Below are 26,030 nucleotides of genomic sequence, written 5' to 3'. Positions count from 1 at the left end.
AATTTTCAAGAATCAACATTTAAAACTTGAATTTCTTTTGCTGAACATTATAGTTCTTGTTTTGAAAAGAAGCCAGATAAAAGGTTTAGATGCTTCAAAAATATTTTTTATTTAATAAGTGAAAATTAGCTGCCAAGAGAATGGAGCTTTGGAGGAAAATATTAGCCCCAAGGCCTATGTATTTTCAGACTTTAAGGTAGAGTCTGATTAAAATCACCAAGGATTTAAACCCTGCTCTAAAACTCTGCCAAAAACTGCCCTTTTAATATAGTACTTTCAAGTTTCAATGGAAGATAAATTAAAATGGTGACTTGTCCTTAAAATTCTACCAAGAAACTTTGGTTGCCACAGAATCAGGCATGCAAGTTATCCCTTTGATGAGGCTAAATCTATGGCATGAATTTGATGTCTCCCTATAATGAGGCCTGAAGACTGAGCCAAGTCCTGGAGTAGTTGATTTGACTAAGACAAGTGGGCTGAGCAACCCAGCTCAAAATGCTAGCAGAAAATGAACAGGTTCAAGTGTTGGGCAGACAAAAGAAAGTGATGACCTTCAGAAAATAAATCCTAGGGACGTGTTCATTCTTTCTGGCAGCAAATAAGAAAAACATCACCTCCTAAATCTTGTATGTTAAGTAAATGAGGAGCTGAAATAATATTATCTCCATATATCTGACAGTGTTTATATGAGGTTGAACCATATGAAAGTATCATCTTTGTATGCAACAAATGTCAAACACCAGCAATTTCATACTTTTCAATGTGATATATTTATTCTTCACAGCATATAATCTTGATGACAGCCCTGCAAAGTGAAATTTATTATACTCATCTTACAGATAAGATGATTGGCTCAGAGAGCTTGAGAGATATTTCCAAGCCATGTCACCAAGTATACTTCAGCAGGGATATGCCCTGGATTTCCTTCTCCCACCCTTTCATCATGTGTAATCACCTGCCTGCTTCATGAAACAAGATTATCTCACTCACAAGGGCAAAACCCAAGCCTTTTTAAGCTCAACAAATTCATAGATTTTGAATCAGTACTTTCTTTTATTAGACATATTCACACAGCACAAAAGAAGTTTACTATTATCCCATGAATCTATTCATTTGAATCAATTGTCTTTAAAACATTTTTTTTTTTTTTTTTTTTTTTTTTTTTTGAGACTGAGTCTGGCTCTGTCGCCCAGGCTGGAGTGCGTGGCCGGATCTCAGCTCACTGCAAGCTCCGCCTCCCGGGTTCACGCCATTCTCCTGCCTCAGCCTCCCGAGTAGCTGGGACCACAGGCGCCCGCCACTTCGCCCGGCTAGTTTTTTTTTGTATTTTTTAGTAGAGACGGGGTTTCACCTTGTTAGCCAGGATGGTCTCGATCTCCTGACCTCGTGATCCGCCCGTCTCGGCCTCCCAAAGTGCTGGGATTACAGGCTTGAGCCACCGCGCCCGGCCTTTAAAACATTTTTATTGCTCATCTCATCAGTAAAAACTTTTACATAAGCACCACATTATACATTTATTTATTTAATGATATGCATGTACTGTGCATTACTATGTATATAGATTTCAGTAGAATAGAAATTTAAGAAGAATGAGACAAAGATTAAATGAATACTTTAAAATAAATTTTAAAGTGCAATATTGGCATGAGAACTTTTTTGTTCATGTTAAGATTGTAACATACGGTGTTTAGTTTTAAAAATCTTGAATTAGTCCTCTGCGTTGAAGATGTAGCTTGTACAGTTTACTTTAATACTTGGTTTTAATGACTGTCACAGTTAAAAATTTATGTGTCAAAGATGTGTAGATCCAAATAGAAATGGTCAGCTATGATTACAAATTCACATCACTCGCATTTCAATCCATCTACCAATTATGAGACATCATTTGTTGAAATGCAGCTAGCAAATTTCTGCATTCCCCAATGTCAGTTGCATGTTTCTGCAAGTTAATCAGAGGATACTTTTTTTAACAAAGGATGCCAAAAATCCATTCAAACTCTTCATTTGGAACATTTTTTTAAAAGGCTTAAAATTTTCTTAGTTGTCATGTTTCCTTAGGAAAGAAAGAAAAAAAATTCCCATTTGTGTGTTTTAAAATATATGATATTTTTAGTACCTAAATCACAATGAAGAAAATACTTCCAGCCCTCATTATTTGAAAGATATTTTTCAGAATACCTGTTGCACAGCGTACTGTTGTCAGCCACTTGTCATCACAGAACAGGCTGATAGAAAAGCCTTTCATAAAAGAAAAATGTCTAAGCTCCATATTTGGCCATTCTCTAAGGAACTTTGCCTGGAGGTTTTTGTAGTATTTCCCCCTCTCATTATGAATTTTTCCAAAGTATCTATGATTTCTGATACTAGAAACTATAAACCTACTTACCAACTATATAAACTGCAGTACAGTTTGTACAGTGAAACCGTCCAACAAGAGAGTTCCGGTCATCGGCTCCTCCAGGATGAAGCACGATCATGTGCCATCTGTGCTGAGTAACTATCGCACATAACAGAGGAAGGTGCTTATGTCAATTCACTTTTTAAAATGTTAGTGAAGCTTAATTTCTTTCTCACTGATAAATTTAAATGGAAAGTTTTAGAATTTTCTTTGTATTTTGAGATCTCAGAAACTGATTTCACAATCTCACCCTCAATCCACTGTCAAAACAATACGTTATTATTTATTGAGCATCTACTAAGTGCTAGGCACCTTACATGTACTCCTCTGTAATCTTTTCAGTCGTTATGTGGTGCTGTTATTTTTATTTATTTTTTCTTTTTTTGGAGACAGAGTCTCACTCTGTTGTCCAGGTCGGAGTGCAGTGGCATGATCTCATGATCACTGCAACCTCCATCTCCTGTGTTCAAGCAATTCTTGTACCTCAGCCTCCCAAGTAGCTGGAACCACATGCATGTGCCACCACACCCCGCTATTTTTTTGTGTTTTAAGAGAGGTAGGTCATCACCATGTTGCCCAGGCTGGTCTCGAACTCCTCAGCTCAGACAATCCTCCTTCCTTGGCTTCTCAAATTGCTAGGATTATAGGCGTAAGCCACAGTGCCAGGCCCTGTGGCATTGTTATCTTTACTTTATAGATGTAAATGTTAACGTCTAAAGGTTAAGTAACATGCAAAACCACGTAGTGCCTCGGTACAGCTGAAACCCGTTTTCTTTGCCTTTTCCCACAGCATCTCCCTCTAGTAATAGATTTCACTAGCTTCTTCATAAAAGTAGTCTCAATACTGGCTTGTTTTCCACATATGTGGGTAATCGGTCACATTTTGAAAATATTCTCAGCTCAATTCTGGAGCTTTTAATGTATATTCTCTATGTGAAGACCACAGGCGAAATATATTCCTTTCATGGCTGTTGAAAACCTCCTATTACACTAGGCATGAATTATTAGGTTGGTGCAAAAGTAATTGCAGTTTTTGCTATTGCTTTTAAATGGCAAAAAACTGCAGTTACTTTTGCACCAACCAATATTTCCATGGGCACTGTATGTGAAATTCAGACCTCTGTGTCTTCTGGAGTCACTGTCAAGTAGAGCTTTAAAAGGGCTTAGAGGCCAGACCCCTAACCTGTCTCAGTAGCTCTCCTATTATATTGCTTTGATCACAGAATTATAACAACTTCCCTTCACTCTTTGTCTAAGGCCATACTTTTGCCTAATATGCTTAAAATGCACATAATTTATATCTGTTTATGACTTAAATGACTTATGCTAGAGATTCCAAATACTGGTCAACAGGATGAATGAATTAGAATTATGCGGGACATGTATGCATTAGCTGGGGTGGAGTGGGGAGCAGCTTCTTAAAATACATATATTCCTAGGTCTTACTACTCAAGATTCTGATTTAGTGGATCTTTATTTAGATCCACGAATCTGTATTGATAAAGCATCACTGTTGATGAGATTGAGCACAGTCAGATGGTATATATATAATTTAATATTGGAGAGTAATAAAGTCTATGATGACAAAGCAGAGTCCAGAGATAGTGAGTGACTATAGATACTCTAATATGATTGCAGAGGAATGGTGAGGGAAGGCTTTTTTGAATAGGTGACTGGAGCCCAGATCTGAATGAGGGAGCCATGCGGATAGCTGAGGGCACAGCATTGCAGAGGGAAGGAGCAACATATACAAAGACTTGTTGGAGGATGAGCAAAGAGGCTGGAGAATGGTGAGAAGTGATGAAAATAAGAGTAAATAGGTCAATGAAGTATTAAGAGGCAATATCATATAGGATCTTATTGGCCATGATAACAGATTTAAATTTTAAAATTTTTTTTAAGAGACAGCCTCTTGCTCTGTTGCCCAGGCTAGAGCACAGTGGTGTGATCATAGCTCACTGTAACCTCAAATTTCTGTGTTCAAGTGATCCTCCCACCTCAGCCTCCAGAATAGCTGGGACTACAGGCAAGCACCACCAAGGGTGGCTAATTTAAAAAATATATATTTTTGTAAAGACAAGGTCTCCCTACGTTGCCCAGGCTGCTCTCAAGCTCCTGGGCTCAAGTGATCCTCCTGCCTCGGCTTCCCAAAGTGCTGGAATTATAGGCCTGAGCCATGGCGTCTGGCCTAAATTTTATTTTAAATGTGATGGGAAGCCATGTTAAAGTCAAGAGCAGGGAACTGACATGATTAAGCTTACATTTTAGGGGATCACTCTGCTGTGTAAGGGAGAAACGCCAGAGGCAAGAGCAGGGACCCTATCCAAGCAAGACTGTAACAGTGGCTTTGACTGAAGTGGGTGCCCTGGAGGAGATGACAAATGGTCAGATCTTACACGTATTTTAGAGGTAGAGCCAACATGATTTACTAATGGATTGGGTGTAGAGGACAAGGGAAAAAAAAGAGTCACAAATGTGGAGTCAAAACTCCAAGGTTTTGTCCTAAGCAAATGAGTGAATGAGACATCACTACAGAGACAGAGAACACTGAAGAAGAAGCAAGAATGGAGGAAAAATAGAGTTCTGTTTTAAACATGATGAGTTTGAGATCCTAACATCCAACTTGGGCTGTGGTGGGCAGTTCCATATACGAGTCTGCATTCGAGCAAAGAGAAACAGGATGGTATTTAAACATGGGATTCATCATCAGAGTTGCTATTTGAGGCCATAGAACAGGCTGAGTGTAGCTGAAGGAGAGAAGCAGTCTCAGAACTGATCGTTAGGGCCTTCCTTGTTCAGAAGCTGGGAAAGAAGCTTGATTCAGCAAATCAGAGCAAGGAAGGGAACCAGGAGAATGTGCAATGCCAGAAGCCACCTGAATTTTTTTCTTTTTTAAGGAGGGATGGATTTGCTCAGCTAAATCTTCTAGGAGTTTGAATAACATGAGAATAAATAAATGGTCACTGGATTTGTTAGCAACCTTGAAAAGAATAGGTACAATGAAGTGTTAGGGATGAAAATTATAGATTTAAGAAAGAGTGGCAGGTAAGGACGTGAGGACAGTGAGTTTAGACAACTCTTTTGGGATTGGCTGGAAAGGGCAGCAGAGAAATGGGATAGGAGCTGGAGACAGATGTATGGCTCAGAAAGGATTGTTTTTCTCTCTCTTTTTTTATTTTTACTTTAAGTTCTGGGATATATGTACAGTACGTGCAGTTTTGTTACACAGGTAAACATGTGCCATGGTGATTTGCTGCACCTATCAACCCATCATTTAGGTTTTAAGCCTCACATGCATCAGGTATTTGTCCTAATGCTGTCCCTCCCCTTGTCCTCTACCCACCGACAGGCCCCGGTGTGTGATGTTCCCCTCCCTGCGTCTATGTGTTCTCATTGTTCAGCTCCCACTTAATAGTGAGAACATGCAGTGTTTGGTTTTCTGTTTCTGTGTTAGTTTGCTGAGAATGATGGCTTCTAGCTTCATCCACGTCCCTGCAAAGGACATGGACTCATTCTTTTTTGTGGTTGCATAGTATTCCATGGTGTATATGTACTACATTTTCTTTATCCAGTCTATCATTGATGGGTATTTGGGTTGGTTCCAAGTCTTTGCTATTGTGAATAGTGCTGCAATAAACATATGTGTGCATGTGTCTTTATAGTAGAATGATTTATAATCCTTTGGGTATATACCCAGTAATGGGATTGCTGGGTCAAATGATATTTTTGGTTCTAGATGAAAGGATTGTTCTTAAGGTAGATGCTATTACAACATGTTTGGATGCTGATGAGAATGATCTGGAAGGAAATTAATGATGCAGAAGAGAAGGGAGATATCATGTGAAGAAGGATTAGAATTGAACCTATAAGTAAGGTATTGGTATCACACTTACCAGTAAGAGGGTAGATGGAACACATAGGTTCCAACTCAAGAGGGTTGGCAAATTTAGGTAAAAGAATAAGGACCGTCTCTTCTCATTGACTATCTTTTCTCAGTGAAATAACAATCAAGGTTAACAGCTGAGACTCAGATGAGAGGAATTTGGGTTGGGAAGAGAGAAGGAGGTAGAAATGTAGTTCCAATTGCCAGGCAGTAATGGGGGCCATCTTCAGGTTACAATCATAAATTTAAAGTATCATGGTTGTGTTTTTTTTTTCAGCCATTTTCACTTGCTTAGGTAGAAGCTCAGGTTAGGCAAAGAATTTTATATAATTTTGGAATTTGGGGTGCCAATAAATAACATTGATCTTACCCTCCTGCATTCAGAACCAGCTGAAAGGTAGATACAAAAGAGTAACTTTTATGACTATAAAACAGATAGGAGAATGTAGTTTTCAAAATTCAGGTGTGGGCTGGAAAATTCTTCACTCCAGATACATCCTGCTCCTGGCAGGCTCCTTCCTTCATGCAAAACAGGCCAGAATGTACCCTCTCCCCTGGCAGGAGGATGTGAAAAGAGGAGAGAGGAAGGTCTGAGCCAGGTATGTCACCCCCATCAGATAATTTGTTTCATCCACAGAAGGGAGGTGAGAGTGAGGACTGGGGAAAGAGCCTGGAAGATCAGCCTCACTCAGCCAGAGTGCTCAACTCTGGCTGCTCATTGGAATCACCTGGGATTGTTAAACGAAACCAATTCCCAGGTGCACTCCAGAGATTCTGATTTAACCGGTCTGGGCTGCCATCTGGGCATCTGGACTTTTGAAAGTCCTACCAGGTGACTCTAATGTGAGTCCAAGGTTTTTCTCTAACAATAAGCGTGGATGACATTTTTCAGAAAAATGTAACAGAGGCAGAAAAAGGGAGAGGAGACAAGAATGCTTTTTAAAAGTTATTACATTTACGCACTATCGAATTTAAAGAGGCAAGTGAGGGCATGAGATGACTGATGGGATAGTACAAAACAGTAGGGTCAGTGAATTGTATGGGTGTCCCAGAAAGGTTGCAGAATTGTTGGATTTGTGCTATAGAAGAAGGAAGCTGAAAGAACATGAGATAAAGACCAGAGAACGCAATGCTTAAATTGAGATTCTTAAATGCTGCCAAAATCATACATTCTAAGGTATGGCCAACCATGAGAGTAGGTGACTAAGGTGGGGTGTAGCAGAAGATAGCTGGAGAGAAGAAGGTCATGGGCAAGAGACACCAGTGCGCTGGAGGAATCATCAATGTGGATGCTGAAATCACAAAGAATGATGACTGGACTCATGCTAGCCATAGCAACCTGGGCACCAGAAGAGAGGTAAGGTGTGCAGGTCCCTAGCTCCCAGCCATGAGGTTCACAGGGATCCTGGTGAGATGGTTGCCTATTTTGATACTGGTTTCTTTTCCCTTTAACAGATGGCCAACTCCATATACAGTAGATCTGAGAAAGGGCGAGATGATCCAAAATATTATCTTTAGATATTAAGATAGAGAAAAAGCTTACAACTATTTTTCAGAAGGGTTTGAATCTGCATTTTCTATTGGTAAAAGTGAAAGAAAGGCCAGTGAAATGTTTACAGGCCCTGGGCATAAACCTTAAGAAAGGTCAGTTTTTTCTTCTCACTTCCTTGTCACATTTAGTGGGTGGACAAATATGGAGCATGCCATGTTTGGTCATCCATTGACTTGAGTCCACCAGTCCGATCTGTACCACTTGCACTCTGCTTTTACTATTGATGGATAACTATGCAGACGTCAATCACTTTTCATGTGTTCATTTTGCTAATTCCTCATCTCAGGACTTCCCCACCTCCCTTCCATCTTTCCCTACCTTTTGCCAATCTCCCAATTTGTTATGCAGCAATAATTTCCCCTTACACTGCTCCTGCCAATTGCAGTGCCAGATGGCTTCAGTTCTGAGCCCCCTCACCCAGCCCCTCCTTGAGAACAGCTGCCATTGTCACTGCTGTGAACACATCACAGCTGTGAACCCATAGCTGGGACCTAAACTTGATGCTCAGCATTGGGAGGGGCTGGCACTAATGCAAGGAACCATGAAAACAGCACATACTTTTCCTTGCTGCTGTTCAGCAAGAGCCCTTAGAAAAGGCTCTTTAGCATTTTTTCAATCATCTGTGTATCAAAATCTCATTGTAGAGTTTAATTTCTTTACCACCTGACTCAGCTTCCTGGCCATGAAGTTCCCTTTGAGCCTTAAACGCAATTAGAACCCTGTTATTTCCCATCCTGAAAACAGATGTGAAAAAACAACTGTGTGTGTGTCTACGCGTGTGTCTGTGTACATGCATTTGTGAGCCTCTCTCTTCAGAAATCCAGCACATTGTCTCATCCACATCCACGTATTTTTATTTAAACATGATCACATAACAGGAAAAATACAATTTGGTTGCTGTTTGGACAATCTTCCCCTAAGTCAGCCTCCGAGGAAAAATAAAGGATTAGAATCCCTGTTTGTTTTTGATCTGGAGCCATACTATGTTCATCCCAACACTAAAACTCTGTTACTGTGACACTACCTAAAAAGATCATATTTTTGAGTCCTCTGTGATGGCAGGTCAGTCGTGGGCCTAAAAACCCAAACAAAAAGAATCCTGAATCAAATTCCATGTAGACCAATATGCATTTCAAAGGCATTGCCCATGTAGTCAGTGGGTTAGGGTTTTTGTGTTGTTTTCTTTTTCTTTCTTTTTTAGGGGGTGGGGGAGGGAGAGGGGCTCTCTTTCATGTTAATCTAATTGTGCATAACCCAGGCACATTTTACCATGTAGGGAAACTCTTTAGCGTCCCTTCCCTACCACACACTTTGGCCCTCTTTCATTTTTCTCCTTCTGATGTCAGAGTGCCCCCCGCCCCCTCCCCGGCATACATTTTGGGAAGATTCCCAGGATGATGATGTATTCTGCTTTGCTGCTGAGGAATTTACTATCCCCTTACTTGGCAGCAAATGAAAGTGGGTATTAATTTCTCAGAGTGCTGGTAGAAACACGACAGAGGGGCTGCAAGAATGATACCCACCTAAATCTGTATGTAGTGCACAGCATGCTGCCGTTTCAAAAGGGAAAGAGAAAAGAAAATGAAAAGAAAAGATTCTCCTGAGTTGACTTCTCTGCATTTTGCATCGTTAGGTCTTGGAGAGAGATGCGAGAGGTTTGGGCCCTGAACGGAGTTAAATTATGCAGCTTCGGGGATGCCAGGTCCTCCAGAATAGGATGCTTCGTTTAGATTTTCCACAATGCTATTGAAGTGCTTATTTTCCTCCTGAAGAGACACAAACAGATGCAAACTTCTGTAAACACTTTAGAAATGAATTCAGTGAGTTTGGCCTCTCAGCAGTGCTCAATAGCTGACAGAAAAATGTCTAATTAGTGCAAGTGGAAATAATAGGGCCACTTGGATTCCTTCCATCCTCCTCCAAGTCTACTTTTCCAAGGAACTCAAAGGCCCTTTTGTCTGGCAGGTCACCCTCTCTCAGGCTTTTGTGCTCCAACTATTAAGAGTAGAAGGGGGAAAAATAGATTAGGCAATGTTCTCTGCTCAAATATATGGCGTGTTCTTGAGGGATGCAGAATGGGGTGTTTGCAGCATCAGTTTACAGGTGCTCGGGGAGGGATTCCTCCATTGGCGACAGCCAAAAGCAATTCGCACGTGTGTGCTGAGAAGGCCCCCTTTCAAGACCCAGCTTTCCCTCACCAAGTGCCACAGAGCCCGCTCATTTTCCTTTTCCTTTCTCAGTTTCCAGTAACATCAATCCTCAGAGCTGGTGAAGAGAAGAAAGAGATTGAAAAAAATGAGAGGTTTAGCCATTCTCTGAGATAAGCCTTGTAGATGTTACATGCATGACCCATTATTTCTGTTTCGCTCTATTGAAACTTCCACTGAAACTCACTTTGGGAGTCTGTCTGTGCCTGTTTATGTCTCGTCATACAAGAGAGTGGAAGTGAGTAGCTGACTTCTTTCCATTTTTTTCATAGTGTTCCATGTCATTTATTAAGCACCCACAATCTACCAAGCTCTGTGCTGAGCATTTGACCCACACTTCCTCTAATCCTGAAACAGCACCACACACGAATATTATCCACATTTCACAGATGAGGTCATTGACAACAGGGTGGTTAAGTAACTTGCCATGGCAAATAAGTGCTAGAGCTAGGAAACAAACCGAGATACCCGTGGTTTCATCTCAGACTTTATATCGCTTTAATCTATAAACGTTTGACTTGGTTCAATTTTTATATCTTCCGTGTCTCTACTGTATATACCTAATTTTTACTCTACCTTCTTGAACTGTAATCTAGGGGTCACTTTCTATTGATTTCTTTTTCTGTGCAATCTGGGCTTCTTTCATACCTGGCAATTTTCGACTGAATGCCAGATTATAAATTTTACCTTCTTGGATTGTGAACATTTTGTGTGCCTATAAATATTCTTGAGCTTTGTTCTGGGACTCAGTCAAGTTAGGAAATAATTTGATCCTTTTGAAGCTTTCTTCTAAGGTATCAGAGTTGGCCAAGAACAGTCATAGTCAAAGGCTAATTTAGTCTCCCTACCAAAGCAATACCTTTCTGAATACTCTACCCCATGCCCTGTAAATGACAAGACTCTTCTACACTGGCTGATAGAAACACAAGCTGCTTGAGGCCTAAGAATCGTTTCCTAAGAAACATAAGCTGCTTGAGGACTAAGAATTGTTTCCTATGTTCATTTCAGGTGGCTTTTTCCCCCAGCTTTGGGTGGTTCCTTTCCATGCAGAAGCTGATCAGTATTCTGCTGAAGACTCAAAGGGGACCCTCTGCAGACCTCTGAACTTGCTTTGTGCAGCTATTTTCTTCTGATACTCTGCCCTGTGAACTCTGGCTACCTTGGCCTCCCCAGACTCCAAGAAGCTCTGTCTCATAACTCAGGAAGACCATTTCATAAAAGATGCCACTGCACTTACTAAGTATCCTTGTAGCTCACTGTGAGGAGTGCCCAACTGTAGTGATCCCCAGCTACCACCAAATCATCATTTGCTCTCATAATACCAACTTTTGCTAGAGAATATCAAAGCACAAAAATTAAAAGCCATCTCCCGGGAAGTTTTCTTTCCTGTCTCTCGTTTTTAAATATGTAACAAGAATACTCTTTTCATTTGGAATTTGTTTTTATTTGTCCTTGTTTTCCTTTTCATAGAATTTTCTCATTATAATGAAGGAAGTGGGGCCCCTAAAACCACTGTTTGGAGTCAACAGTGAGTTCAGCCCCAGCTTTAAAGACCCAACTTTTTTGTTTGTTTGTTTTTTGAGACGGAGTCTTGCTCTGTCACCCAGGCGGGAGTGCAATGGCACAATCTCGGCTCACTGAAACCTCCACCTCCCAGATTCAAGCAATTCTCCTGCCTTAGCCTCCCAAGTAGCTGGGATTACAGGTGCGCCCCACCACACCTGTCTAATTTTTTGTATTTTTAGTAGAGATGGGGTTTCACTATGTTGGCCAGCCTGGCCTTGAACTCCTGGCCTCATGATCCACCCGCCTCGGCCTCCTAATGTGCTGGGATTATAGGCATGAGCCACCACGCTTGGCCAAGACCCAACTTCTTATTCTCAGATTAGGCACTGCTCCACAGAACCCTGCTCAGGCCACAGGGGAAAAGCAGAAGATGAACTGATGCTCAAGACACTTGTGTTCCTCAAGTATTGCAAAGATGTGGAGAAAATGGAACCTGTGCACTCTTGGTGGGCTTGTAAAATGGTGCAAACTCTGTGGAAAACAGCATGGATGTTCCTCAAAAAATTAAACATAAAACTCTCATGTGATCAGACAATCCCACTTCTAGGTATATATCCAAAAGAAGTAAAGCAGGGTGTTGAAGAGATATTTGCATACCTATGTCCATGGCAGCACTATTCACAACAAAAAGAGGTGAAGTCACCCAAATGTTCATTGATGGATGAATGAGCAAACAAAATGTGGTATATACATACAATGGATTATTATTCAACCTTAAAAGGGAAGGAAAGCTTGCCACATGCCACAATATGGATGGACCTTGAAGATATCATGCTAAATGAAGTAAAAAGACTAATGCTGTATGAGTTCACTAATATGAGGTGTCTAAAGTGGTCAACTTCATAGAAGCAGAAAGTAATGTTGGAGCTCAGAAAAGGACACCCCATAGTAAGACATTTTGGCATGCTGAGTACTTTGAAGTAAAGGAGATTGAAAGACCCCAGAAGCAGCCTCAGAAGCAAGTTCTCTCTGACCTTCTCCTGCCCTCCTCTCTCTCACTCCTCTTTCACCACTAAACCAAGTCATAGAAACCACAGAATTCCTCTTCCTCAAGGCAAGTCATAGAAGTTAGAACTCCTCTCCACCAAAGCAAGTCATAAAACCTAGAAATATTACTCTAACCTTTCCCTGCCTTTCTGTGTAGAGGCTGGCCATAAAAAAATTCTCTGTCCTATCTTGTCTGATAGTAGATTATAAGACCTGTACCTGGAAGGAAGGATACTACACAGACAGGCTGAGAAAAATCTCACCAGATAGGTCTTGCTGAGTCCCATCACACCTAGTCTATTATGATTAGTCATACTCCTTCTGTCCAATCACATTTCTACATGGCTGTCTATTCTTTGTCAAATTTAAGCCTTAAAAATAGGCAGTTTTTTCTGGGTCTTTGGGTCTTCATTTCTAAAGGCTCCCATGTAACATCAAACTTTGATTAAATAAATTTGTTATGGTTTTCTCTTGCTAACCTGTCTTGTATTATAGGAGTGTCAGCTGTGACCCTTATGATGGAAGAGGAAAGGTGTCACACCTCTTAACCCCTACAGTAGAATGGTGGTTGCCAGGAACTGGGGAGAGTGGAAAAAGGGGAGTTGTTGTTTAATGGGTATAAAGTTTTGGACTTGCAAAGTGAAAATTGTCTGAAGATCTGTTTTGCAACAACGTGAACATACTTAACACTACTGAAATGTACACTTAAAAATGTCAAGATGGTAAATTTTATGTTATGCATTTTTTACCACTGTGAAAGAGAGAAACCAGGACCAGTGGCTCATGCCCATAATGCCAGCTAGCTACTCAGAAACTGAGGTGGGAGGATCACTTGGGCCCAGGAGGTTGAGGCTGCAGTGAGCTATATGATCAGCCACTGCACTCCAGCCTGGGTGACAGAGTGAGACCCTGTCTCTAAAAATTAATTAAAAATAAGTAAATAAAAACAAAAGAGAGAGAGACTTGAATTTTTGCCTAGCTCTGACTCTTTTGATTTTATAACTTTGGAAAGTCACTTAATCTCGCAGCTTCAGTTTCCTTTTCTTGTTTAGACTTTAGAGTTACTATAAAATTTAAATGTCATAGAGGTGTGTGTGAACATTTTTCACAGACTAGATGGTCCTACACAAGTGGAAACCATTATTCTCAGTGAGGAAAGAGTGGGAATCACCTCTGGAGAATAGCCTGCCTCTGAACATTGCCGCCCGAATAGTTACTGCAGCTTCCCTAAAACTAAAGTGAGACACCAATAAGAATGGAGAACAAGGCTGGGCACAGTGGCTTATGCCTGTAATCCCAGCACTTTGGGAGGCCGAGGCGGGCAGATCACGAGGTCAGGAGTTCGAGACTAGCCTGGCCAACATAGTGAAACCCCATCTCTACTTAAAAATACAAAAATTAGCGGGGCGTGGTGGTGAGCACCTAGTCCCTCTTACTCAGGAGGCTGAGGCTGGAGAATCACTTGAATCCGAAAGACAGAGGTTGCAGTGAGCCGAGATCGCACCACTGCACTCCAGCTTGAGTGACAGAGACAAAAAAAAAAAAAAAAGAAAAGAAAAGAAAAAAAGATGGAGAGCAGAACTAGAAATCAAGCATGCACTGAAGTGTCACATCAAAAAGAGGGCATTCACAGGCTATCTGAGTACCCCCCCAAGGTCCACAGCCACGAGCAGGGTGGCAGGAATAGTGTTGTTCCTTCTAAGCAAAAGTAGAAGGAAGGCTGGCAGTGGCAGAAACTGCAAGTACTGAAGATAGTAGCTGAAGATACAAAACAAAGGACTATATCTACGTGTCTTTAGCACAGGAAGGACCCTTGCTGAGAGACTGGCCTTAGTAGACACAGCTGGCAACATATAAAACCATCAATTTGCTTTTCCATCTTTGATTTACATTTTATGAATGCCAATGACAGACTTTTTTTTTTTTTTTGAGACCGAGTCTTGCTCTGTTGCCCAGGCTAGAGTGCAGTGGCACAATCTTGGCTCGCTGCAACCTCCACCTCCTGGGTTTAAGTGATTCTCCTGCCTCAGCCTCCTGAGTAGCTGAAACTATAGGCATGTGCCACCACGCCCCACTAATTTTTGTATTTTTAGTAGAGATGGGGTTTCACCATGTTGACCAGGCTGGTCTTGAACTTCTGATCTCAAGTGATCCACGCACCTCAGCCTCCCAAAGTGCTGGGATTAAAGGCTTCAGCCACTGTGCCCGGCCAACAGACTTTTTCTCATTTTTGAAACTTGTAGTTTTCAGATTGATGGTTTATTTGACAAACTCAGTAGAAGTTTTGAGCATTGCAATTTTTGTTAGGTTTTTTCTGGTTGGAAGGAACAGAAGCTCAATCAAGTAAATACATAAAAGAGGGTGTGCAATATTTTGAAAATACACGTGGCATACTAAACGAGACATGTAATTCCTAGAATGGCACTCATGAAAACGTGGACTGGCATTCAGAGCCATTCTTGGATCCTCCCTTGTGTTGCCCGTAAACATGGCTTGGCCATACTCTACTTTCTTTCTATCCTTCAACAACAGGCAAATTCTATATTTTTTAGTTCAGATTGATACATTGGTTTTTTAAAGCCTGGCCACAGAGTCATGAGGGGTCAGGTTATCAGGTAGCTACTCTTGATCAGGTGGCCTTGATCTGGTTGTGGGGTGAAGAAAAAAGGGTGTCAAGGCCAAGTGGCAAAATACGTGGCTACCTCAAAGACAGGGGCTGTGGGCACAGCAGTTTCCCTAGAAAGGGTTATGGTGTGCCTTAGAAAGGCAGTTATTCATGTCAGGGTCTTTGGGAAGATCCCATCAATAGTACCTCTCTTCCTCTCCTGGATTCTGAGCAAATGGAGAAATAAAAGAAAAGAGGCAAACAAGAGATGAAATAGTACCCTTAATTCTGATAAAGGGCAAGTTAGAAGATACAGCTTTGTCTTGGACATAGGGAATCTGCTAGTGGAACCCCAAAATTATAAAGACTTCCCCATTTAGTCACAGGAACAGGGCCAAGCACAATACTCCATGCAGGGCAGCTTACTAGACAAGACTTAGGATACGGAAAAGCAACAACAAAGTGCTGTTTCCTTTGCACAGCTTGTTCCCAGGAGAAAAAAGGGAGAAATCATACACGCCCACTTTCTTCTTCTAAAATTTACCAGTCAGATTAGTCACTGCACCCCCCATGGAGCAGAGTGAGGAAAGTGATAGAAAGAGGCCGGGGATGCTAGGGTCATAGAGCTCCCGTCACGTGGAAGGAAACATCGAGAGGAGAGAAGAGATATTCTCCCCAACAGTTGGCAGCTCTATCCCAGTGAGAGCAATGATTGACTCAGACCAAAAAGTAAGTCGAGTAAAAAATTATATACTTAATAAACACATTGATAGTTTAAATATCTTAACAGGTTAAGTAAGCATCAGTTTTAAAACGGAAAGATTATTGTGCTGGTATTTGGCAGGCATTACCTGACTGATGAAAGCCTGTGAATACAAATATTCTGTAACCAATTATGTATATGGCATTTATTAACATAGTAGTAAATATCAGATAATTGACTCAAAGAGGACCCTCTGCAGATCTCTGAACTTGCTTTGTGCAGCTCTCTTCTTCTGGTACTCTGCCCTGTTAACCCACTACCTGGGCCTTTCCAGACTCCCAGCAGCTCCATCCAGCTTCCTAACATGGAGTCAGGGCAACAAGGGAGCATGTAAGATCTGAATTTGGACCTCCTGTGTTCAAACCTCAGCGCTTAGTCACAGGTCATTTGACCTCAGCATATCACTTCACCTCTCTGCATCTCAGGTTTCCCATCTTACAGATGAGAATAATAATAGAACCTGCCTCTTAGGATTGCTAGGAGGATATTGAATTAGTGCATATAAATCACCTAGCACTGTGCCTGGCACCTGGTTTTGCCCAGTAAGTGTTAGTACTTAGGATTATGTGGTGATGAAAGCAGTGCTTTGTGTAGTAACATTGTAGTAGGAAAATGGGCAATGCTTACAATGCTTTCTAGGCTTCATGTGTGAACAAACACGCCCAGAAAGCACTCAGCATGATTTAGTTTAGCATATGAAGATAATAGCATTTCGGTGATAAACTCATTTACGCTACTAGCTATGTAACCACTAAATCAAAGGTCTTTCGTACAACACCCTAGCAGAGCAAACGATGATGATGTTTTCTCATAAAAACTTGATTATTTATTTCTACTTCTCACTCTTTATGTTACACTTTCATTTCATGCCGGGTTTCTTCTTTTTCTTATTTTATTCATTAACGAAACATGATGATATAAGTCAAATATGGACTGTTATCTAAAATTCCATATTTCTTCCTAATTAAAATGTAGGCAATAAATGAAGCAGAGTGTCATGAACTAATGTGGAAGTTCTCCTAGATGATGGTGATTGAAAGAAGAAAACGGCAGAACAATATGTTTAGTGTGACGTCATTTATGTATGAAAGAGAGAGAAAGAGATAGGAAAGGTAGGAGAAGGCAAAGCAAGACAACGATCAATTAATGTCTAAATATAAATAAAAGGATAGAGGTTCTGGAAGGATCCTCTCTCCCAAACCATTGTCAAGGAGAGTTGGAACAGTAGGAGAAGAAATAAAATGAGGGGTGGGGAAACTATGGGGCGCTTTTAGTTTTTACCCTACATAGTTTTTGTTGTTGTTGCTGTTGTTGAGATGGAGTCTCACTCTGTCACCCAGGCTGGAGTGCAGTGGCTGGATCTCCGCTCACTGCAACCTCTGCCTCCTGGGTTCAAGTGATTCTCCCGCGTCAGCCTCCCGAGTAGCTGGGACTACAGGCGCCCATTACCACGTCTAGCTAATTTTTGTATTTTTAGTAGAGACAGGGTTTCACCATGCTGGCCAGGCTGGTCTCGAACTCCCGGCCTCAAGACATCTGCCTGCCTCGGCCTCCCAAAGTGCTGCGATTACAGGCATGAGCCACCATGCCCGGACCTACTTTTTACCCTATGCACTTTAGTATTGTTTGAGTTTTTAACAACAGGAAGTAAGCATGTATCGCTTCTATAATTTTATAAATGTAATGGGGGACATTGAATGAAGAAAATACTATTTTATTGCACAATTGAACTGGATTTTTCTATTTTCTTTCTTTTGGTTCAGCTGCCTAATAAAGTATTTTTCTCTTCCTAGCTGTGGGTTTTGTTGTATTAATGAAAATGCCTCCCACCCTAAGCCTGGCCCTCAGCCTGCCGGCGTTTCCGCCTGGCTCAAGATGTTCCACGCTGTTCCTCCAGGCGTCCCTGAGGGCCTCCATCCTCGCTCGGGACTGTGCGGCTGCGGCAGCTATTGTGTTCTTGGTGGACCGGTTCCTGTATGGGCTCGACGTCTCTGGAAAACTTCTGCAGGTCGCCAAAGGTCTCCACAAGTTGCAGCCAACCACGCCAATTGCCCCGCAGGTGGTTATTCGCCAAGCCCGAATCTCCATGAACTCAGGTAGGCTCCCTCCTGCTGGCCGCCCCCGCGTCCTCGGTGTCTGCAGCTCCCCTTCCCTCCCGAGCTACTTGACCTCTGTGGGACACCCGGAGCACCCGGGCCCTGCGTGCCATCTTTCCGAGCCCGGGGCTCCCCTCCCCCGCCCCTGTGCCCTTCCACCCGCCTCTTTGCCAGCACAAAGGCCCTGGCATAAAGGGTTTCAGAGCCAAAAGCAGTAGAGAAAATTGTGAAAGGGTGTGGAAAATACTAATTGGAGCTTTTGTCTTCTAACAAATCTGTCCTGCTGCTTTCAAACAGGGGTATCTGAATTGCTATACTTCTGACCAAGAGTCTTTAAAAAGCAGATTAGAATTCTACTATTTTCTCTTCGCTCTCCTGTCTCCTTTCTGTAGGGCCACTTGACTAAGCTAACAATAGAACTGACAAACCCACTGAAGTAATTTGAGGGTTTTTTTCATCATTCAGAACACCGGTACAGTACCTGATTAGGTCTTAAAGTATCTTTTTTTTTTTTCCTGTCACTTTGAATGAAATGAAAAAGGAGGCTGACATTCTAACTTAAGATGTGGTGTGGAGGAGGGCTGGAGGGGAGGGGGGCCTGCTATGCATTACTGCAAAGTCCACTTCCATAGAATTCTTGAATTATTTAAACTGCTGGTAGCCATTAGATTTAGAAACGTGTAGCCTGTTATTCCTGTTTCCAAGACTGAAAAAGTAAAGGATGAAAAGAGAAGGCAAGTTACCCCTACCAGAAATGGGACTGGTTCATTTTCTGATTGGTTTTAGCTATTGCTATTATTTTAATAACTCTGGTCTTTAAGAGGTTAAAATCTCTTTACTTGATTTCCTTTGAAAAGGAACTGTACTAACTATGCTAAATAGGACAATTGCTGAATGCAGAGAGGGACAGAGACAAAAGGACATGGGAGAAATGGGCTAGTGGAGGTTACCTTTTCAAAAGCCCAAGTTCATTTACGCTCAAGTTCTTGCAACTGTGCATAAATTGTGCATGTCTTGTTATTTACTTATCTCAAGTAACTCAGGGACAGAGTTGAACTTAGGAAAAATTTCTTCTTTCAAATGTTCCTGATGTAATTTATAATGTCTGGGACATGAAAGAAACCTAACAACTGTTGTTCCTTCTGATGGTGTCAGATGGTAATGATGTATGAGCAGGGCATTCTCTGAGGGGAACAGAGTGGCGAAGGCTGGAGGGTGCAGGCAGGGTTCTAATACTGGTTCTCATCAACAAGAGCTTGGAACAGAGAAATGTAGCTTATTTTCTGCCATACAGCATTGCTATAGTGTGACATGGAAACTGAGGTCAAATGGTAAACAGGGACATTGATAGCTTTGCTTTTACATGTCCAAACTGATCTTTCAGGTTCCCGTTTTTGTTTTTGTTTTGTTTTTGAGACAGTCTTGCTCTGTTGCCCAAGCTGGAGTGCAGTGGCCTGATCACAACCCACTGCAGCCTCGACTTCCAAGGCTCAGGTGATGTTCCCACCTCAGCCTCCTAAGTAGCTGAGACTATAGGCATGCGCCACCACACCCAGCTAATTTTTGTATTTTTTGTAAAGACTGGGTTTTGCCATGTTGCCCAGGCTGGTCTCAAACTCCTGACCTCAGGTGATCCACCCACCTCAGCCTCCCAAAATGCTGGGATTACAGGTGTCAACTGCCATGCCTGACCAGGTTTCCTTTTTTAAAATTGGTTTTGGGAGGGTTTTTAAAATTATTTCTCTCAAGGTTCTAATCAGGTGGTACAGCAGTTTTCTCCCGATGACGAGAAAGCCTTGGTATGATCACAATGATCATGATGATGCTCCTGTACTCACATTATCCTGTGTCTAACATAAAGGTCCTGGATCTCTTTCCCCAATAGTTGGGATTGTCTTTTCCTCAAAGACCCTATTAGAAGTGCCACAGAAAGACAAATATAGCCTCAGAGTTAAGTCTTCTTGTGTAAATGTCTGCCCCAAAACATCTGGAGCCTCCACCTACACTGGCTGTCTCAAAGAGAGAGAAGGACTGGGACTGCAAGCAGGGATGGTTTAGGGGTAACAGAAGAAGATTTGCTGAAAGGAGGCTCTCAGGCCAAGCACTTAGGAATCATGGGGTGGAGAAGTGAAAGAGATTATATAATATTGTAAGGGGTAAGGAAGAAAAACAAAGGTAATATGAGAGGACAGCAGTCTTGCTATTATCCTTCTGATCCAGCGCTTCCTGGTATCCACCACAGGGTTCCATCCAGCCAAACACTCAATGTAGTGGGATGTCAGAAGCAAGAGAAGACTCACAAGGCCGGGCACGGTAGCTCAGGCCTGTAATCCCAGTACTTTGGGAGGCCGAAGCGGGCGGATTACCTGAGGTCACGAGTTCGAGACCAGCCTGGCCAATATGGTGAAACCCCGTCTCTACTAAAAAATACAAAAAGTAGCCAGGCGTGGTGGCAGGCACCTGTAATCCCAGCTACTTAGGAGGCTGAGGCAGGAGAATCACTTGAACCTGGGAGGTGGAGGTTGCAGTGAGTGAGATCGCGCCATTGCACTCCAGCCTGGGGGACAAGATCGAGACTTCGTCTCAAAAAAAAGAGAAGACTCATAAGGCCTGCTCACCTCACTCTTGCCTGAAATTAGGAGACAAAACCTTTCAAACCACAGTTACAGATAAAGACTCAGATTTCCAATTCCATCAACATGGAGGACAGAGCAAGTGCAGTCTTCTCCCATTACAAATACATAAATATAGTGAATTAAAGATTTGTAGGTACCTGAAACATAAAAGGTATTTAAAATCACAGCAGTAGACTACTGCTTACGACACATAGCCAAAGGAACTTACACTTGAGCAAAGACCTCAAGGGAAGGGGCTGTCATTTTAATCCCTGGGCAGAGATGAGAGACAGTTGCCTTGTGCCCATGTGAGAAGTAAAATATTTGCATCAAGCTGGAATTCTTAAAGGTTTGCACAGGCTATAAAAGGAGACTGAACAATCCCACCAGCCTGCGCAGAGAAGTTACAAGGACGCTTGCTGTCTGCCCAAGCTCTGGGATGGAGGGGAAAAAAAACTCCCCTCTAAAATAAAAATCTCAACTCTGTGCCAAATTTGAGTGTGGAGTCTGAATTTACTCTGCCCACAAAGCAGGAAACCTGCCATCAAATAATTAAGAAAAAAAAATTGTTCAAGACTGAAATTTCTGGACCCCAGGAGATCAAATGCAAAACTGTGCTCTAGAGAAGTATCCACATCCCGGGACCTTGGGAATCTCACAGGAAAATATTGTTGGCTAAAGATGACCTCACCTTAAAATTTATAAGCAACAGGCTGGGTGGTGGCTCACGCCTGCAATCCCAGCATTTTGGGAGATCAAGGCGAGTGGATTACCTGAAGTCAGGAGTTCGAGACCAGCCTGGCTAACATGGCGAAACCCCGTCTCTATTAAAAACACAAAAAATTAGCCTGGTGTGGTGGCAGGTGCCTGTAATCCTAGCTACTTGGGAGACTGAGGCAGGAGAATTGCTTGAACCCAGGAGGCAGAGGTTGCAGTTAACCCAGATCATGCCATTGCACTCCAGCCTGGGTAACAGTGAGACTCTGTCTCAAAAAAAAAAAAAGAAAAGAAAAGAAAAGAAAAAAGAAAAAATGAGAAAGTAATAGTAATTGATGAATTGATGGGGAATTCCCCACAAAACAGGCAGAGCATACAAGTTCATTTTTATATAGACAAGATACAAGAATTCAACCACAAAACCGTGACTGAAGAGCGCAGAACCCCCTCCCAGTTGGTGAGATAAGCTTTTGGCATTTCATCTGCTAATAAGGGTGTCCAACTGCCAACCAGACTGCTTCAATGGGGTGAATGAGATAAAATAAATCCTTAGAAAAATGAAGTAAAAAACAAAGATACAAAAATGCAAGCTTAATGTATTTATTATTATCAGCTTCAAGAGTTATACAATTATTTTGGCAAATGATAATAAAAATTTCTAAATGCTCACTCTCAGTGTTTCACTTAATCTCCTCGATTCAGGCCAGCAACAAAAAGACACAAATAGTAGTGCTCCAGAGTAGTGCTCCCCAAACTTCCGTGTGCTCTGAATCCCCTAAAGATCTTATTAAAATGCAGATTCCGATTTAGTAGATCTCTGGTACAGCCTGAGATGCTGCTGTTCTATGAACCTTGCTTGACTAGCAAGGGATGATCTAAAGATTCTAACCATGTGCTTGGCTGCCCACCTGGGACAAATGACCACTAACAACCTTAAAATCAAGGTACATTTTCTACAGCCGGTTTCTTAGATATTCCAACCCCATAACTGACCTACCAGAAATGTACTCCTGCAATACCAGGAACAGTGGGGGAAAAAATTGTGGAACTGGAAACTGTATTTAAAGAAAATGTTGAAAATGAAGCACAGAGAGCTAAGTAGATGAAAATATAAAAGAGAAGTTTAAAAAACTCAAAGAGATTGAAAAAAATACAGAAGCATAGAAGACTTCTAGCAGGACTAACTAGACTCAGAATTGGAGAAAATTATGTCTTTACACTGAAGAAGTATATCTAGCCTTGGGCAAAAAAGTTTTAGGCCTGGCATGGTGACTCATACCTGTAATCCCAGGACTTCAGGAGGCCAAGGCAGGAGGGATCGCATGAGCCCAGGAGTTCAAGACCAACCTGGGCAACATAGGGCGATCTCGTCTCATCAAAAAAATAAACAAAATTAGTCAGGTGTGGTGACATGTAGCTGTAGTCTCAGCTACTCCAGTGGCTACGGTGGGAGGATCTCTTGAGCCCAGGAGACTGAGGCTGCAGTAAGCCATGATTGCACCACTGCACTCCAGCCTGAGTGACAGAGCAAGACCCTGTCTCAAAAAAAAAAAAAAAAAACTTTTAAAATAAATTCACATCTAGACCATACCTAGTGTGGTAAACTATAGAAAATCAAACAATAAGAAAGTCAATGAGAGAGAGAAAAGACAGATTAATATAGGAAGTATATTTAGACTAACAAAAAGTATCATCAATAATAAGAGTCCAGAAAGCAAGAGAATTTCCAAAAAATTGAGAGGACATAGGTTTCAACCTAGGATTTTATACCTAGCAAAATTGTCATTCAAAAGTGAGGATGAAATAAACATTTTCAGACCTGATTGACTAAAAATGAATTATTCTTAAGACAGCTCTTTCTCATTCACACACACACTCACATACACACTAAAGGATGCATTTTTCTAAGGAGAAAATTGAACTTAGAATGAAGAAGTGGAGAGTAAAAAAAGATGATGACTAAAGAATGTGGTACTGGGGCCTATTATGGGGAGGGGGGAGGGGGGAGGGGTGGCATTGGGAGTTATACCTGATGTAAAGGACGAGTTGATGGGTGCTGACGAGTTGATGGATGCAGCACACCAACATGGCACAAGTATACATATGTAACAAACCTGCAGGTTGTGCACATGTACCCTACAACTTAAAGTATAATAATAAAAAAAAGAATAAATATGACACCATTAGTCATTCGAAAAATGTAAATCAAAACCACAATGAGATATCATCTTACAGTCACTATAATCAAAAAGACAGTAAGTATCAGTGAGGATGTAGGGAAATTAGAACCCTCATACACTGCTAGTGGAATGTAAAATGGTGCAGCCACTTTGGAAAACAATTTGGCAGTTCTTCAAAAAGTGAAACGTTGTGTTATTACATGACAGTAATTCTACACCTAGGTTGATAGGGTTGGGCTGTGTCCCCAGTCAAATGTCATCTTGAATTATAGTTCCCATAATCCCAATGTGTCACAGCAGGAACCCGGTGGAAGGTGATTGAATTATGGGGGCAGGATTTTCCCATGCTGTTCTCATGATAGTGAATGAGTTTTCATGAGATTTGATGGTTTTATAAAGGGCAGTTCCCCTGCACATGCTCTCTTGCCTCCCACCATGTAAAACATGCCATTGCTCCTCCTTCTCCTTCTGCCATGATTGTGAGGCTTTCCCAGCCATGTGGAACTGTGAGTCCATTAAATCTCTTTTTCTTTATAAAGTAAAAAAAAAAAATGTAAATACATTAGCCATGTAAGATTAAAATAAAAGGAAATTATATGGCAATATCACTTATATAATTAATAAGGTGCAAAAAATCTTAAAATATTACCAAATTGACCAACATTATATTAAATTAATAATGCATTACAATCAAGGAAGGTTTATTCCAGATATATAAGGATAGTGGGTTTTATTTTGTTGTGTTTTTTTTTGGAGGGGTGGGGGACACGATCTCACTCTGTTACCCAGGCCAGAGTGCAGTGGTGCAATCATGGGTCACTGCAGCCTCAACCTTCCAAGCCCAAGCAGTCCTCCCACTTTAGCCTCCCAAGCAGCTGGGACTACAGGCATGTGCCACCATGCCCAGCTAACTTTTTTATTTTCTGTAGAGATGAGGTCTCTCTATGTTGCCCAGGTTGGTCTTGAATTCCTGGGCTCAAGCTATCTTCCTGCCTCAGCTTCCAAAAGTCCTGGGATTATAGGCATGAGTCACCATGCCTGGCTGATAGTTAAATATTTTTTAATCTATTCATTTAGTGCACCACATGCACAGAATAAAGAAGAAAAAGTATGCATTCACCTAAATAGATTTTTTAAAGTTAATAAAATTTTCAACCAACTTAGGTTAAAAATGCAAACTAGGGATAGAAATGTAATCAGGTAACAGAAACCACACAGTAATTTAAACAAGGAAAATTTGATACAAAGAATTACTATTTCAGGGGATTAGAGTAATGAGAGCTTGGCTAGTGAAAAGTAAAGAGAACTCTAAAGAACTCTAAAGAGTGCAAGATAGCAGTTACAAGGTATAGCCACTATTCCTTGGACTCAGATAGAACACCTAAAAAAGAGCTCCTGGCCCTCATACACACACCATGGCTGAGATCAAGACCTTGTTGGAGAAGGTACAGACATGGCTCGCTGCATGGCAGAGAAGTCACCAAGGTTCCATGCTGGCAGAACTCACTAGAAACCCACCTTCTGAGTGTTGGGGGAAACCGTCCACAGGGAGGCGCTGTGCCTTAGAACTCACCACAAAGCTGCCTTTTTACAGAGTGCCGGGGAAACTGGTGACCACAGGAGCCTAACTGACAGCACTTCACTGTAAAGTCAGCTGGGAGGACTGACTGCTGGGTTCGACTGACCACTGCACACTGAGGAGACATGCTACAGAAATCACCTGTGTTGCAGGAGTCAGGCACAGGGAAAGCTATGAAAGCCTGTGCTGTAGGAGTCGGGCATTGAGGAAGTGGTACCCACAGTGGCCTGGCCAGAGAAGCACATCAAGTCAGGATGAGAAGCACCCTTGCCATGCAGCATCCTTCCACACCCACGATGACAAGGCTTACCATCCTTACCATCTTGCTAGCTGGCAAAGGAGAAATGCTTACCAGATCCATCCGCATGATCACAAAGCAGGTATTGAAGGGTGAATTGGAACTGAAAGATGATAAGTTGGAGCTGAAAAATGGTAAGTTCCTCCCTGCATAGGAGGGAATTTTCTTAAACTGATCAACGGAAGTAACTGAAAGCCTCCAGCAAAACCAATGATGAAAAATTATAAGAATTCCTTTTAAAGTCAGGTTGAGAAAAAAAAGTACCTCATTACTGCCTCTATTTGACACTTTCCTGGAAGTTCTCTCAAGGCAGTAAGAAAATGAAAGGAAATAAAAAGTATAAAGGCTAGAAATGAAAAAACAAAAACGGTATTATCTGTAGACGATTATGGCTGCACACAGAATACTCCAAGAAATCCACAGATTAATTGTTAGAATTAAGAAATTAAGCAAGGTTGGTAAATACAAAGTCAGTATTTTTTAAATGCCCATTCTTAGTTAGCAACAAAACCTAATTAGAAATATATCTTTTAAGAATAGAGATTGCTTTGATAAAATTTATTCATTTAGGTATTTCATTTGAT

At 41.6% G+C, this 26,030-nt stretch overlaps 1 protein-coding gene and 1 long non-coding RNA gene across 27 annotated transcripts in view; both read left to right on the top strand.

Annotated features, from left to right (window-relative positions):
• The window catches only part of ALPK1 (alpha kinase 1), a 142,592-nt gene that overhangs the window by 94,055 nt on the left and 22,507 nt on the right, over positions 1 to 26,030 (top strand). For 22 of the 26 annotated variants that reach the window (XM_031664348.1, XM_031664347.1, XM_031664339.1 and 19 more), the window contains one exon: positions 17,859 to 18,057. In XM_031664348.1, coding sequence (XP_031520208.1) covers positions 17,859 to 18,057 — 199 coding nt within the window. Of the gene's footprint in view, positions 1 to 16,936; positions 17,074 to 17,754; positions 18,058 to 24,627; positions 25,581 to 26,030 lie in introns of those variants that run through there. The other 4 variants (XM_031664345.1, XM_031664344.1, XM_031664346.1 and 1 more) reach the window with 3 other exon arrangements.
• LOC110743318 lies at positions 1,369 to 4,946 on the top strand. Its single transcript, XR_002522158.2, has 2 exons — positions 1,369 to 4,188; positions 4,667 to 4,946. It is a non-coding gene; the product is annotated as an uncharacterized LOC110743318 (long non-coding RNA).

The sequence above is a fragment of the Papio anubis genome, chromosome 3, assembly GCF_008728515.1.
Source record: "Papio anubis isolate 15944 chromosome 3, Panubis1.0, whole genome shotgun sequence".
NCBI classification, from domain to species: Eukaryota; Metazoa; Chordata; class Mammalia; order Primates; family Cercopithecidae; genus Papio; species Papio anubis.
This window is presented reverse-complemented; position numbering and strand designations above follow the sequence as displayed.